General features: G+C 37.3%; 1 protein-coding gene and 1 pseudogene across 2 annotated transcripts in view; one reads left to right on the top strand and one right to left on the bottom strand.

The window, feature by feature from the left end:
- Nucleotides 1–16,504, top strand: part of LOC141505582 (uncharacterized) — an 89,217-nt gene that overhangs the window by 13,367 nt on the left and 59,346 nt on the right. The window contains exon 5 of one of the 2 annotated variants that reach the window (XM_074211526.1): nucleotides 4,746–6,594. In XM_074211526.1, coding sequence (XP_074067627.1) covers nucleotides 4,746–6,594 — 1,849 coding nt within the window. Of the gene's footprint in view, nucleotides 1–4,745; nucleotides 13,716–16,504 lie in introns of those variants that run through there. The other variant, XM_074211519.1, reaches the window with a different exon arrangement.
- On the bottom strand, nucleotides 14,341–15,271 carry LOC141505963 (adenosine deaminase pseudogene; annotated as a pseudogene).

Raw genomic sequence — 16,504 nt, 5'->3', positions numbered from 1 at the left:
GAATCTTTTGATTATTTCCTTTGTCACTAGCATTCAGTTCAATTCCATTTAATAAACATTTATTAAATAACCTAATAGTGACTGTGTCTTTCTGTGTTCATACCTTCTGTTTTCTCTTATTCCTTTCCATGACAGATTTCTCTTAATTACTTATACTTTGTTCTCACTGCTATAATTTTTTTTCATTGCAGTCTGGTTTCTGTTTGTTCTTCCTTCCCTAACCTTGCCCCTCAAAACTTTACTAAAATAGTTCTTTGGATGTCACCTCTGGTTGAACCTTGACCTTTTCCTTTTTTTTTAACCTTCCTTTCTCTGTGAGAATATTGGTAATCCTTTCTTGAATCCTCTCTTAATTTTTGTTTACTTAGGTGATACTATCCAATATCCTGATTTTTTAAAAAATCATTTTCACAATTTCTCTGCTATTGTCTTCCTCTTGGAATTGCCCCCAATTACAGGTATTATTAAAAATTGTCCTCAATGCTCATTTTTATTTCTCTCTATAGTCCCTTTCCCTGAAGGTTCATTCCTTTTAATGGCTTCAGTGCACCTTTTTTATGGTAATAATTAACATCCTCATTTCTAGACCTCTTCTTACCAGCACACCAGGTTTCTCTTCTTCCTGTGTACCAGCCCTTTCTACTTGAATATCTCTTATTGACTGAGCCTGAATTCAGTTCCTCCTAGATTAACACCTCTTAGAATTTTCTGCGTTTTCTAGGTACTCTTTTACCATTTCAAAAAACTAGGCTTTCTGTCCCCACCCTCCACCCCCTCCCAAATCTGCTTCTTCTTCTGACTCCATTGCTTTAATTGTTGTACCACTGCCTCTGGCTTCTCACTTCTCATAGCAAATTAATAGGCACTACAGTTAGAGTCTTCACAATATCTCTTGCTTCTTCCTCCTTCCTGTTCCCAGCACTATCTTCTTTATAAAGCTCCTCATTTCCACCTACCTAGACTATTTCAATGATCTTCACCAGGTCTTCTGTATCCACCCTTTTCTTCTCCAATCAATCCTTCCCATGCCTTTCTGGACAACTTTTAAGTCATGTTGATTTGAAGTCTAGCTCTTTATTTACCACCTTATAAGTATGATTATGAATTCTCCTCAACTCTAACTGAAAACTATATAGCCCTATAAATCTCTAATTTTAAAAAAAATATGATTTTATATTTATGGTTTTTCTTCCACTTGGAATTTATTATTAAGGCAGTAAAGTTAAAAAGGGTTTGCCCTGCCTAGAAGAACCTTCCCCTTGCCAATCATATTCAAACTCCTTCATGATACCTTTTTTTTTTTAAGATTTTTTAAGGCAATGGGGTTAAGTAGCTTGCCCAAGGCCACATGGCTAGGTAATTATTAACTGTCTAAGGCCAGATTTGAATTCAGATACTCCTGAATCCAAGGCTGGGGTGCTCTATCTATTGTGCCACCTAGCCACCCCACCATGATACCTTACTCAAAGAAAAAGTATTATCCATTTCTTCCTCTCAAGTCATGGCCCTAAAGTTGTAGAGATACTTGGATCCTCAGAAAATTTGAAAAGAAAAATTAACAGCCATATTTAACCTTTTGACAGGTAGGGAAAAGGAAGACTGACTAGTGTGCCCAGGAATACTCTCAACCTCACAGTTTCCCAGTCTGTATAAGCTTTAAGCTTCATGAACCCCCTGTTTTATCTCTTACCTTCATCATATACTTTCTGTTTTCTACAAGTAACAGAATTTTCTAGAATTTTCCTTCTATAGCCAACTGATTTCACTGATGCATAATATAGCATATCAATCCAACATAATCTCCTACAAATAAAGATTAGAGAATATCACATGAATCTTTATTGTTTCTTGCTACCTCCTTGAAAAATTCACAGATTGTCTTAGTTGATAATCTTTCTCTTCTTGTATATAGCACTTTGTTTTCTAATGCTGGTATTCATTGTTTTGAAATTTTAATTCTTTTCCCTCTAGTAGTCTGTAAGCTCCATGAGGGCAGTGATTTTCTGTTATCTAAACTTACTTTCTTTTCCTTAACACCTACAGTGCTCTACACAAGGTAGGATACTTGATTCATGCTTTTGGAATGAATGAATGTACCTAATATAAAATAACCAAATATAGCACATTCCCTTGAGCCCTATACCATATTCCCAATAGTCCCCTACCTTTTATTTAAATTACTTAGTTCAGTACTTCAATGACTTTGAAACTATAAATTCCGTCATAGAAGAGCTACTCAACAAGCTAGGCCTCCAGATTTTTTCATCTATGTGAATAACTCTGCAGCACTATCCATCAGTTGTTCTTGAAATGTGACTGACCTGCCTAATATTCTAATTTATATCTTTGAAAAGCTTCTTATATGCAATTCCTCATTGGTAGTATGTTTTCATATACTTATGCCCATTGCCCTGGGTGTCACTCAGAATTTAAATTCTTGAGAGATTATAGTTATTGTGTTTTTTCCATCTATACAGCCCCATTGGATGAATATTGATATTAAATTGTTTTTGGTATCAGAAACAGCTTGGAATTGTTGAAGCATGGTTTTTCCAAATGAAGTCTAACTTGCTGTCTTCCTCTGGTTCATTTTTGGACTCAGCTCATTGTCCATCTGCAATTTCCATCCAAGATTATGTATACTGAAAGACTAACTCCATCAGAAGACACAAGAGAGACAATTCAGTGAGGAAGAAAGGTGGAATACACTTATAGAAGCTAATGTGGATACACAGGTCACTCATCAACTAACTTAGATATTTTAAAGATGTACAGAAGATGAAAGCAAAAACAGATATTGAAGGATGAATACAAAAGCATGGTATGGTCCTGAAAGAATGATATCAGTTGTGTTAGAATTCATAATGAACTGAAGTTGAAGAAATCAGGACAACAAAATTGATATTTAACTATATTGAGGGGGAAAAAAAAGAAAAGGAAGGAAGGGAAAGGACAACCACAGTTTGGGATAGAGATGAATTGTAACTCGTAAATGGAGAAGTTAAAAATATTGATTAAGTAAATATAACAAGAAGGCATAAAGTTCAGGGATAGGAAAAATCAGTATGCTCAAGGAGTTAAAGAAAACTTGAATAATACATAATTTGGTCCCAGAGAAGTTTTAAATGTTTGAATACAATGAGTGGAAGGTTAAGAGTCTGTTGAGCCTTTCAAAGAAATGCTGCTTTTTAATTCTAAATCTGCCATTGGTACTTTTTTATTATGTAAATAATTTGGGGGAGAACTGTTCTCCAATCTTAACATAGCCTCTCTAATTTTCCACCATAATGACTCAGCAATTACTTTGACTAATTCTTTCAATATTTAAGATAGTTGTTTAACTGAACCAGGTGACTTGAATTTATCAAGGAAAGCTAAATATGTTCTTTATCCTTTCATATATATATATATATATATATATAATTTTTCCTATTAGCCATATTCATTCTTTCCAGTTCCAAAGTCATTCTCTTTGGTAGGAAAAAAATAAAGGCCAAAAATCGAGTAGTCTGTCATCATCCACTCTATTCCAAAGTCCTTTTAACTTAAAACAAAACAAAACATTCTAACAAAAAAATCCTTTTTATTATCCTGTTTCCTTTATCAGCTTGAATTAATTTTTTTTACTTTAGAATTTCTGATCTTATAATACCCTGCTTGCTTCACTTTTGTATTTGTCTTCTTACCTGTTATTGCTTCCATCTTCTGTTCATAGCTTAAAAACAAAACCTTTGTTGATTATGAATTCATATCTATTCAAATAATTCTTATTTTTTCTCCTTTTTGGAGTTCTTTATTGAATGCTTTCCTTATTGTCTCTTACCTATAAGACTGATCTCTATAGAAATTTAGTCAATGGAATTCTTACCTATACTTCCTCTTAAACCTCCTCTTATAATAACAGGAAACCACTTTTGTTGTTCCTCACCTGTCAAAGGTCCAAAGGTGGTCAAAGGTCTGGGAATTTGGGAATTAGAAGTAAAATAGAGGAAGTCAGGTATAAATAGTTTAAAAAAAGTCTCAGAGTCAGAATAGATAAATGTTTAAAATCTCATTTTTTTAGGAATATAAAACTGGAGACAAGTAAATAGAATGTAGAGGTGATGCAGATAATGGAGTAACAATATTTTGCTTTTAACCTCCTGCTGAATGAGGACAACCAGGAACTTATAACAGTGTAGGAAATGACAACAGAAATAGAGAATGGTAAAGATGGTATCACTGTGGGTACAGATGGTCCCTAATTATAGTTATGGAGAGCAGGAGAACTCAAACTGCAGGGGTATTGTCACAGGAATGAAATTGTTGCTTAAAAGGATTTCTTTGGTAGCAATGTATATGATCTGTTTGGAAGAGTGCCATTATAATAATAACATGGAGTGATGAAACTGTGGACTTCTCGGATTTCCTGCCTCTCAGTCTCTTCACATTTGTCTTATGTCCCCCTCTTTTTAGGCCATTCCAACAGATAGCGTTCATAATTTGATGTTCTTTGATTGACTTAATTGTCTATGATCTCCTTGCACACTAAATATGTATCTTTCCAACTGCTAATGTACTATTCTCATTGGTCTTTACTTATCCTTCTCATTCCCTCTCCAATTGCTAAATCTTAATTTTTAAGCTTTATATTTGCTTTATACCAATTATTATTTTTCCCATTCTTATGGTAGTTTCATTTCTTCAAGAATGTAGTTTCATCCATAGGGCACAGTTGCATTTTTTTCTTTCTTGATTTCTTTCAGACTGGGGAACCAGGCCTGAACCCAAGGATCCAATTCCCATGCAGGGCATTTCTGAAGAGGAAATATCTCAGAAGGCAACAGTGGAAAGCTTCACAAAAGATGATATCGGGTACTCTAAATTAGGAGAAACCAGGATGTCTGATGACCACTTTGGAAAGCAGTTGAAAAACAAAGAAAAATATCTGAGACAAGTTACAATTTCCCCAAAGAAAATTTTCCTTGGAAAGATAGACCCTGAGTGTTATGAATTTAGTTTGAATTCAATCCTTGTTACAGAACAGAGAGTTCCTACAAAAAAGAGAGACCTTGAATGTGATATATATGAAAAAGCTTTCAGGTGTAATTTACATCTAATTGGGCACCAGAAAATCTGTGTAGGGAAGAAACCATATGAGTGTAATGAATGTGGAAAGGTTTTTAATAAGGGTGCCCTACTTAGACAGCATCAGAGAATCCATACAGGAGAGAAACCTTATAAATGTAATGACTGTGGAAAAGCTTTCAGACTTCGTGGAAACCTTACTCAACACAGAAGGATTCATACTGGAGAAAAACCCTATAAGTGTAATGAATGTGGGAAAGCCTTCAGACTGCATGGACACCTTACTCAACATAAGAGAATTCATCCTGGAGAAAAAATCTATGAATGTAATGAATGTGGAAAAGCTTTCCATAGAGCAGCACTTCTACTGCAACATAAAAGAATCCATACTGGAGAGAAACCTTACAAATGTAATGACTGTGGAAAAGTTTTCAGTAATAGTGCCCTCCTCATGCAGCATCAGAGAATCCATACTGGAGAGAAACCCTATGAATGTAATGAATGTGGAAAGGCCTTTAGACTTAGAGGAAATCTTACTCAACATAAAAGAATCCATACAGGAGAAAAACCTTATAAATGCAATAATTGTGGGAAAGCTTTCAGTAAGGGTACACTACTTATGCAGCATCAGAGAGTTCATACTGGAGAGAAACCCTATGAATGTCATGAGTGTGGAAAAGCCTTCAGACTTCGTGGAAATCTTACACAACATAAGAGAATTCATACTGGAGAGAAACCCTATAAATGTAATAATTGTGGTAAAACCTTCAGTCAAAGTAAACATTTAACTCAACACCAGAGAATTCATACTGGAGAGAAACCCTATGAATGTAATGAATGTGGGAAGGCATTTTGTGATAGATCATCTTTGACTAAACATCAGAGGATTCATACTGGAGAAAAACCTTATGAATGTAATGAATGTGGGAAAGCTTTCAGTAGGGGTGCACTCCTTACTCAACACCAGAGAGTCCATACTGGCGAGAAACCCTATAAATGTAATGATTGTGGGAAAGCATTTAGTAAGGGTGCACTCCTTAGGCAACATCAGAGAGTCCATACTGGAGAAAAACCATATAAGTGTAATGAATGTGGAAAAGCCTTCAGACTTCGTGGACACCTTACTCAACATAAGAGAATTCATACAGGAGAGAAGCCTTATGAATGCAGTGAATGTGGGAAAACCTTCCGTCAAAGTACAGACTGTACTCAACATCAGAGAATCCATACTGGAGAGAGACCTTATGCATGTAGTGAATGTGGGAAAGCATTTTGTGACAGATCATCTTTGACTAAACATCAGAAGATTCACACTGGAGAAAAACCATATGAATGTAATGAATGTGGAAAAGCCTTCATTCGAAGTTCATATCTTATTCAACATCATATAACACATACTGGAGAGAAGCCCTTTGAATGTAATGAATGTGGAAAAGCCTTCAGCCTGCATGCAAATCTTACTCGACATCAGAGAATTCATACTGGAGAGAAACCATATAAATGTATTCATTGTGGAAATGCATTTAGGCATAGTTCAGCCCTGATTAGACATCAACGAGTTCACAATGGGAAGTAATACTGGGGATTTAGTAAATGTTTTAACCTTCTTTTAGGTGTAGCTTTCATTCCCTATAGTCATAGTATCACAATTTGACATTGTGTGATTGTATTTAATATATTTTAATGAAAAAAAATGTTTCTATTTACATTTCCTCATTTTCCCCTCACATACTTTCTTTCCTCATATATGTATATGTGTGTGTGTCTACAATGGAGCTTATGTTAAAAAGAAATTCCTGATCAATTTGCCAGTAATTAATTCAACCAAAATATTTTAAAGACTATTAATAATTTTTTACTTGAGTTTTGTTAATTACCAATTTTGTTTTCATAAAGCTCCTACTAAATATTTTTGCATCACTGTTCATGATAAAACACTAGTAGATCTATGAATATTTTTTTTTGTTTGTTTTTTAGGTTGCTGCTGGGCAAATTGGGTTAAGTGGCTTGCCCAAGGCCACACAGCTAGGTGATTATTAAGTATCTGAGACCAGATTTGAACCCAGGTACTCCTGACTCCAAGGCTGGTGCTTTATCCACTATGCTACCTAGCTGCCCCCTGGATCTATTAATATCTAACAAGAATTGATACCAATAGAAGTTAGTATTTTTACTTAAAATAAATTAGGTTGTTTTTCTTAGAATTAGTATCATACAAGACTCAGTAGGAAGTGTGCTTATAATTGCCTAGGGCAGCCCAATGAAATTATGGTTTTCTTTAAATGATTTTGGTTTAAAGACAGAAAACATGAAATATATCTAAGGTGATGCACAGAGAAAGAAGACTGAAGAAAACCAGGCTCCTAATAATCATGAAAATTGGGTAAAAATTCATACAAAAGATTTGAAAGCAACCAGAATTTAAAATGAGCAAAATTTTAAATTAATACAAATCAAAAATATTGTCATTCATATGATTTGACAAAAAATACAGAAAAGCAAGGGAGATAGGAAAAGAAAAAAAATGCAAAGTTATCCCATGAGCTGTTCTGAGGTAAGTAAACAGCATTTTCAGAGAAATTAGTAAAAGTTGACAGTGCTAAGAAAATCTGTTGAAAGAAATAAAATATTGAGAATTAAGAGATATAAAAAATAAAAGTAGATGGAAAATACAGTAAAACTCAGAAATTTATAGCATCTAAAACCAGACTCACATCGAATATTGGAACTGCAAATCTAGGCTTAAGGAATTATCTAAACTACTGAAAAACACATACAAGTAACACACCTGAATGTTAAATCACAATGCAGTAATCTGAGTATTATACCCCAGAGAACTTAGAAAAACAAATTACTCTGGATACTATATTTCAGGAAATTTCTTATTAACTAAATATTGTAGGCATATCAAACTCGACATGTCCAAAACAATTTATTCCTCATTTTCACCATACCCCAAATCCATACCTCTTCCTAACTTCTATTTCTGCCAAAGGCACCATTGTCCTGCTCAACCAGGTTCATAACTTTAGAGTCATTCTCCTTATTCTTCCTTGCCCTGCTCAACCAAATAGTTGCCAAGGGGCGGCTAGGTGGCACAATGGATAGAGCACCAGCCCTGGAGTCAAGAGTACCTGAGTTCAAATTGGGCCTCAGACACTTAATAATTACCTAGCTGTGTGGCCTTGGGCAAGCCACTTAACCCCATTTGCCTTGCAAAAACCTAAAAAAAACCCCAAAGTTGCCAAATTTTATTTTTTTCTATCTCCACAATGGAGCAAGAAACATCTGGCTGGCCAGAGAAAGCCTGTATAATCATTTGATCTGGCACTGCCATGGCACCCTCAGGATTCAAAATTCAATAAATCTAGTTATTTTTAGGAATGAATTAGTTAAATGTTTGACCAAATACAGCAGACTGATTTTTAAGCTGATAATTTTATGTGGCCTGAGAAAGATGTAATATCCAAATGGCTCTGAGCCAAAAAAAGGTTCCCCAACCCTGCTCTACAACATCTTTTACATCCATCTCTTTACTCACAGGGCCTAAGAATACACTTACAATGTGAGCTATTGCTGTATCTAATTGATCTTCCTGCCTCTAGTCTCTCTTTTCTCTAATACATCCTTTATTCAACTACCAAAGTGGTATTTCTGAAGCACACGTCAACTATAACAGTCCCTTATTCATTAAACTCTTCTAGTTCCCTATTTGGAGGAGAAAAATATAGTCTTCTGTTTGACATTTAAAGTCTTAAATCATTTCCAACCCATCTTTCTATCAATTATATACTGCTACCGTTTGCATGCACTGTGGTCCATGGCCTTCATACCATTCCTCATATATTTTTCTCCCTTGTATCTGTGCCTTTTCCTAGACAGCACTTCATGCTTAGAATGCACTCCTTACTTCACCTCACAGAATCCCTAGGTTCTGTCAAAACTCAGCTTAAACAGCCCTACCTATGTGAGTTCTTTATGTTCTCGGCTGCTAGTGTCTCCCTTTGGAATTACCTTGTATTGATTTTGTTTGTGTTTTGTGTTTATTCCTATATATATATGTGTCTTTTCCAATAGAATATAAACTCTCTGAAGGCAGAGACTTTTATTTTTGTATACCCATCACCTACCCCAGTGCCTGACACTAAATAAATGCTTGCTGATTAATTGAAATTTTCAGAATATTTTCAGAATTGATCAAAGCAACTAGCTAAATATAAATAGAAGAAAAAAGAACCCTTAAAAAAGATTGATCAAATCCAGACACATTATATTTAAACTATAACACTACAACAATAGGGAAAAATACTATCCAGTGTTATAAGAAGTGAAGAAATTACTGACCTGGAAATTATTGGCATCAGGGCATATTTTCAAAAAGAATTAACAATGAAGAAAATGAAACCCAACATTTACAAAACTAAGACACATAAGCCATAAAAATCCAATGTTCTTGGCCTAGGGAAATTAAATGTTTTATATGAAGAAAATATATGGATTTTTGAGAAGCAAATATTCTCCAAAAAGTTATTTAAAGAGATCTGTCATCCTTGTGATATATACTTTAGGGGGCAGCTGGGTGGTGCAGCGGATAGAGCACCGGCCATGGAGTCAGGAGTACCTGGGTTCAAATCTGACCTCAGACACTTAATAATTACCTAGCTGCGTAGCCTTGGGCAAGCCACTTAACCCCATTGCCTTGCAAAAAAAAAAAACCCAAAAAAAGAAAAAGTGAAATATATATTTTAAAACAAGCAAGATAAAATAGGTGATAGTAAAATATGAGACTCCTAGAACATTATTTAAGTCATTTAAGATTTAAGATATGGCAGAATTAAAAAAAACTCAAAGTAAAGGGGCATGGGGGGAGCATAGTATTCCCAAATCAAGGCTCCCATCTGATAAAAGGGAAATCCAAGTCATAGTAGCTGTCATAGTTACTAATGTAATTCCAAGAACAGCAATATTGTTTAGAGATCTGCTCAGTTTGAATTAATAGAAATGATGTTAAGAAGTTCTCCATTTTCTTCTAAGTGGATTAAAAAAAGACTTAAGTGTATCAAGGATTTGTGAGTTCATCTTGTCCCTCATCTGTCTATAACTTAGAAAACAGTCTTATTTGCCTAGGCCTCAGAGAAGTCTATTACTTAATAATTCAGCAAGAAGCTTAATTCAATAAATATTAAGTGCTTACTATGAAATATATATTTTCTGAATTAAGTAGCTTGGTATTCAGCTCATCAAGTAGCTGTTGCATAATTAGAACTAATCATATGAGAGGTAGGATTTAAACCTAGGGCTTCCCAATTTCCAAGACTAATACTCTCCACTATTTCACACCAACTCTCTGTCAAAGTAGACCCAAGAACTGTTACTGAGCACAAATTGGCCAAGTGCAAAATAGTCACATAATGTTGTTAAACACCACCAACCATACTTATAGGAAACATTTCAGAAATAATAGATTTGAAATGGGGGCCTAGTTAAAAATTCAACATGTTGAACTAAATTTTCGAGAGACAGAACCTACAGAGGGACAGAATGAGACAGTTCTCCTACTCAAGGTAACCTGGAAAAGAGCAGAAAGGCTCTGCTCTCCAGGGTCAGAGGGGCGGCCCGCCAGAGCAAAAGAAATTCAGCCTCCCAGAGGCAGTCCCAGACCACTGGGAGCCGAGGCTCGTAGCAGTGGAGTCTCCTGAGCTACACCCCGGGGAGCACCAGGCACAAAGTGGGGGAACAGCAGGGGGACCTCTGCCAGATAGGAGCACATGAAGCCCAGCCCTCTGGGCACAGCAAGCAACATGGTCTTTCAGCAGCCCAGATCCAGGAACAGAAGTAGGTGGAGCAGGTAAGCAGGAGCCCCCAGGGCATGAGCCCATTGAGCTGAGGGAGGGGAGTGAAGAGAGACTGCAGAGCTCTGTCCTCTGCCCCTGGAACAGGACTCTGGGGCTCTGACCACATTCAGATCCTGATCCCAGTCTAGGCCCCCCCCCATAGAAGAGAAGGTCCCCCCTCTACCTCAGCCCTGGGGCAGAGGGGGGTGCTTATGGTTATTCACAGACCAGCAGGGAGGACAGAGCCTCACACACTGAGATCCTTGTGGGAGTGTACCAAAAGCTCAGGAAGCACCCCAAAACCAGGCTCAGGCTGGAAAAATGAGCAAGCAGAGAAACAAGAGGAACACCATTGAGAAATATTTTGCATATGAACCCAAGAAGGATCAAAACACTCAGTCTGAAGATGAGGAAGCACAAGCTCTTGCATCTAAAGACTCCAAGAAAAACAGAAATTGGGATCAGGCTATGACAGAGATCAAAAAAGACTTTGAAAAATCAAATGAGGGAGTTAGAAAAACTGGGAAAAAGAAATAGATGCAGGAAAAACATGAAAATGAGTCAGCAGCCTAGTCAAGGAAATCCAAAAAAATGCTAAAGAAAATAGCATGCTAAAAACCAGTTTAGGGCAAATGGATAAAACAGTTCAAAAAGTTATTGAGGAGAAATCAGGACACAATACTTCAAAACCAAAAGAATGAAAAATTAGAAGAAAATGAAAAAACAACTGATATGGAAAACAGACTTAGGAAAGATAATTTAAAAATTATTGGAATACCTGAAAGTCATGATCAGGAAAAGAGCCTTGACATCATTTTCAAAGAATTACTACAGGAAAATTGCCCTGATATTCTAGAAGCAGAGGGCAAAATAGAAATGGAGAGAATCCACAGATCCCCCCTGAGAAAGAGATCCCAAAAAACCAATCCGTAGGAATATTATAGCCAAGTTCCAGAACTCCCAAGTCAAAGAGAAAATATTACAAGCAGCCAGAAGGACACAATTCAAATATTGTGGAGCTGCAGTCAGGATCACACAGGACTTAACAGCAAGTACATTGGAAGCTCGTAGGGCTTGGAATATAATATGCCAGAAGGCAAAAGAGCTTAGAATGCAACCGAGAATCAACTACCCAGCAAAAATGAATGTCCTCTTCCAGGGAAAAAGATGGACTTTCAATGAACCAGGGGAATTTCAGATGTTCCTTTGGGAATGGCCAGAGCTGAACAGAAGGTTTAATCTTAAGATACAGGACTCAGGTGAAGCATGGAGATTGAAGTAGAGGGGGAAAATATGAGGGACTTGATGATGATGAACTGCATGTATTCCTGCATAGAAAAATGACACTGATAATATTCATACGAACCCTCTCAGTTAATAGAGCAGGTAGAGGGAGCTTTTATAGTTGAAGCACAGGAGAAAGCTTAATTTGAAGATAAAATATGGTGTAAAAATGGAGTCAATAGAAAAAAAAGGAAATGTGATGGGAGAAAGAAAAAGGAGAGGGGGAATAGGCCAAGATATTTCATATGATAAGATTTTTCTTTATTACAATGAGCTATTGCAATGATATGGAAGGTGGGACGCAAGGGGGAATGAGGGAATCTTCGCTCTCATCAGAGGTGGCTAGGAGAGGAAACAGCATATATACTCAATGGGGTATAGGCATATGGAGTAAGAAGGAGGGTGGAGACAGGGGGAAGGGTGAGATGTGAGTGATGGAGGAGAGGATGGACCATGGGGGGAGAGTGGTCAGATATAACACATTTTACTTTTTTACTTCTAGCAAGGGGCTGGGATTAGATGGCCTGTCTGGGACCATAGGGCCAGGTGGATGCTGGGCCTAAGGGGTGGTGTGGGGACTCAGGGCCTCTAGGCCTCAGGACCAGGGATCTGTCAGCTGTGCCACTCAGCAACCCTACAGCAGAGTCAGAATGAAAGGAGAGAGAAGATATAGTACATGGTAATGGAGAAATATGAAAGGAGAGAGTTGTGATCAGCAATGGCAATAGTAGAAAAATATGGAAGTAACTTTTGCAATGGACTTACCATAAAGAATGTGATCCACCCCTTACAGAGTTGTTGGTGTTGGAACAAAGACTCAAGCACATTTTTTTATTATTATTATTTTGAGGGGGTGCAGGGCAAATGGGGCTGGGTGGCCTGCCTGGAGCCACATAGCAGGGTGATCGTTGGGTGTCTGAGGCCAGATTTGGACCCGGGTGCTCCTGGCTCAAGGGCCAATGCTCTGTCCACCACCCAGCCACCGCTACTATTATTACTATTTTATTTTATTTTGGATCTTTTTTTCTTTTTTTTTTTTTGTTTTTTGCAGGGCATTGGGGTTGGGGTGGCTTCCATGTCACACGGCTGGGTGATTGTTGGGTATACAGGGGTGGATGTGGGCTCAGGTGCTCATGACTCCAGGGCTGGGGCTCCATCCATTGCGCCACCTGGCCATACCTACAATTATTACTATTTTTTTTTAATTTTAATTTTTTTTGTCCCCCTTTCCTCTATTGTTCAAGCGAGTCTATATTTTGTGGGGGGAGGGGGTATTCTGTTTACTCTTTTTTTTAAGGTTTTTTTGCATGGCAAATGGGGTTAACTGGCTTGCCCAAGGCCACGCATCTAGGTAATTATTAAGTGTCTGAGACCGGATTTGAACCCAGGTACTCCTGACTCCAGGGCCAGTGCTTTATCCCCTGCGCTAGCTAGCCGCCCCTCTGTTTACTCTTAAATAAGAATATTTTATTAATGTATTAAAAAAAAGCATTTGTACAAAAAGAGAATAAATAAATATAAAAAAATGTGTAGCTATGAAACAAAATAGGGGTGGCTAGGTGGCGCAGTGGATGAAGCACTGGCCTTGGAGTCAGGAGTACCTGGGTGCAAATCCGGTCTCAGACACTTAATAATTACCTAGCTGCGTGGCCTTGGGCAAGCCACTTAACCCCATTTGCCTTGCAAAAAAAAAAAATTCAACACATTGTTGCTGAGCCATGAAAAGCATGAGTGACGTTTGTTTTTTTTTCTGGATTGGTTAGTTTATTGATTGAGCACCACCACCACCCTCCTCAGCTCCCAGCAAATCATCAGGATCACTTCTTCAATGGCCTTAGATTTGACCTCTGACAATTTGGTCATCTCAGCCAAGCTAAATGATGTATAAGCAAAAGCCCCTGAGTCTCATGGGTGACGAGCAGTCGATAGAAGACAGATGTTTCTGCATCAAGGTATATTAATGCACAGCTGGCTGGATAAGAGTTGATTTGCTAATCAATCTTGTCCCATGAACGAAAATAGATTAAGATTATAGTTCCCCCCCCCCACCCTACTGTGAAAGAAGCTTGAATCTGGTTCCTGAGTGCACGGCGGCTACTGATGCTTTTCTGGAATCAGTCGTTTTTCTCTTGCTCTGTTCATTCCATGAGACACTTTAGATCAGCGATATCTCATAGTCCTTGTACAGCTGATCAAGGAGTTCCTTTTTCTCATTGTCTGAAAGGAAACTTGACATGGCTGCATTGATATTCAGTCTCATAAACTCCTCCTCAGTAAAGCCCGTTTGCTTTTTTGTCATATTATAATCTGTGTAAATGGTAGATTTGAAGATGAGGGGGTCATCTGAGTTGAGTGAATAGTTAGCTTTATCATTTTTAAAATGTATGGCCGCATGTGGAGTGCCTTCTTTCCAGGCTCCTGTGAGATAGCTTGACCAGGGGCACACCTCAAAGTGCATTTTCTCTTGCAGCAATTTATTATACAGGGTACTGTCATCCAAAGTGTGGTAACCATGGCCTATCCTCTCAGCATGGAGAATATCCACTGCCTGCTGTACATTATTAGCAGGCCCCACTTCTCTGGCATGAAATGTCTGATGAATGCCATTTTTCGCAGCCTCCTCATAGGCTTGTACATGCCCAGGGAATTGTGTACTGTCCTGGATGGTCTCATCCCCAGCCAGGTCGATGCCCATCACCGTCTGATGGTGATACTTCTTACAGAGTTCCACCACCTCAGGGGACCGTTTTGGCATGTGACACATGCAGCATAGAATAGACCTGACTTTGTTAAAGTCTCACTTGCCCTCCTGTAGACCCTGGTTGATGAGGAACATGATGTCATCAGGGGTGATGTCGCCCTCAAGCTGATTCCAAGGAATAGGATCCACGTTGGAGTTGGCCAGCAGGTGGGGGGGTGTACCTTACCTCCACATACTTCACATTTTTCTTAGACTTCATCTCCACAAACTCCTAGGCCATTTGCTTGATGGCCTCCCGGTCACCTGTGATGGTTGGCATGTACAAGTCAAACTTGGCTGGGAACCCTGGGAGGCTTAGGAGTTTGTCCATGCTGATCAGTTCCCAAAGTTCCTCCACTGTTTTGACAGGAAATGAGATTCTTCTCTTCTGGCAAAAGTACCAGATGGTCTCAGGCTTGATTGCTCCATCCAAATGAACATGAAGTAAAACACTTGCCACTGGTTCATGGTGGAAGGTGCATCTGTGGGGTCAGCATACTTTCTCTTGAGGGTCTAGTCTAGAGTGACAATATTATTAATCAAAGTTAAATTCAGAATGGAAAACAATAAAATATATACTATATCAACTTAAAAATTATTATAAATGATGAATTGGGCTATAACAATCATATATAAATATACATACATATATTCATCTAAAGATTCTTTATTCAAAAAACTCAACAGCTTTGCAAGAATAACTAAATGATTATACTTAGAGATTTCAAATCATCTTTATCAGTACATGATAAAAAAGATAAGAAATCACAGAGCTAGAGAGTATCAAAATAGATATAATAGATATGTATAGGTTAAACAAATTCTTTACAAATTCCAAAAATTCTTTTTTTCAACTTTGAACTTCTGCAAAAGTCGATCATGAGCTAAACAAATATAAGAAAGCAGGAACTATGTACTGTTTTACATACCATAAAGCAGTAAATTGATAAAGATTCAGTGAATGAAGGGATCATAGATCCCCATGGAAATTAAAAATAATCTCTAAAGATTGAGTAAAAGAAGAAATTATATAAACCATACAGATTACACTGAAGATAATTACATTATAGATAATTGTGTATTCAATCAATGGTATGCAGGCAAAAATGGTGCTCAGAAAAATCCATAGCTCTAAAAGCTTATATTAGGAAGAAAAATAAAATTGAATCTGTATTTAAAATGCTTATAAAAGAAACAAACCAAAAGAAAATAAATATATTGTTGGGAATGCAGTCTCTTAATATCTTAGGAGAAGTTTTTGGCAACATGCAATAAAAATCAGAAAAGTTGCTCCTTCCTAGTATTTTAATCACTAAATCTCTAAAGACAACATCAACATGAAAATGAACCTATTGGTATAAAAATATTCATAGCTATTCTCTCTGTAGTGGGAAAAATTTGAAACAACAAAAAATATTTAGAGAATGAATAGATAAATTGTCATTAATATAGTATATGGTGCTTTAAATGTGAAAGATGTGAAAAAAGGCTACAGGTGATTTAGAATGAAATCAGAAGTAGTGCTGTATTACACAGTGACCAAAACTACAAAATAAGAGACTGAACAAAAGCATTTTCT

This window comes from Macrotis lagotis, chromosome 1, assembly GCF_037893015.1.
Source record: "Macrotis lagotis isolate mMagLag1 chromosome 1, bilby.v1.9.chrom.fasta, whole genome shotgun sequence".
Classification (NCBI taxonomy): Eukaryota; Metazoa; Chordata; class Mammalia; order Peramelemorphia; family Peramelidae; genus Macrotis; species Macrotis lagotis.
The sequence above is the reverse complement of the archived record's forward strand: the minus strand, read 5'-3'. Positions and strand labels throughout refer to the sequence as shown.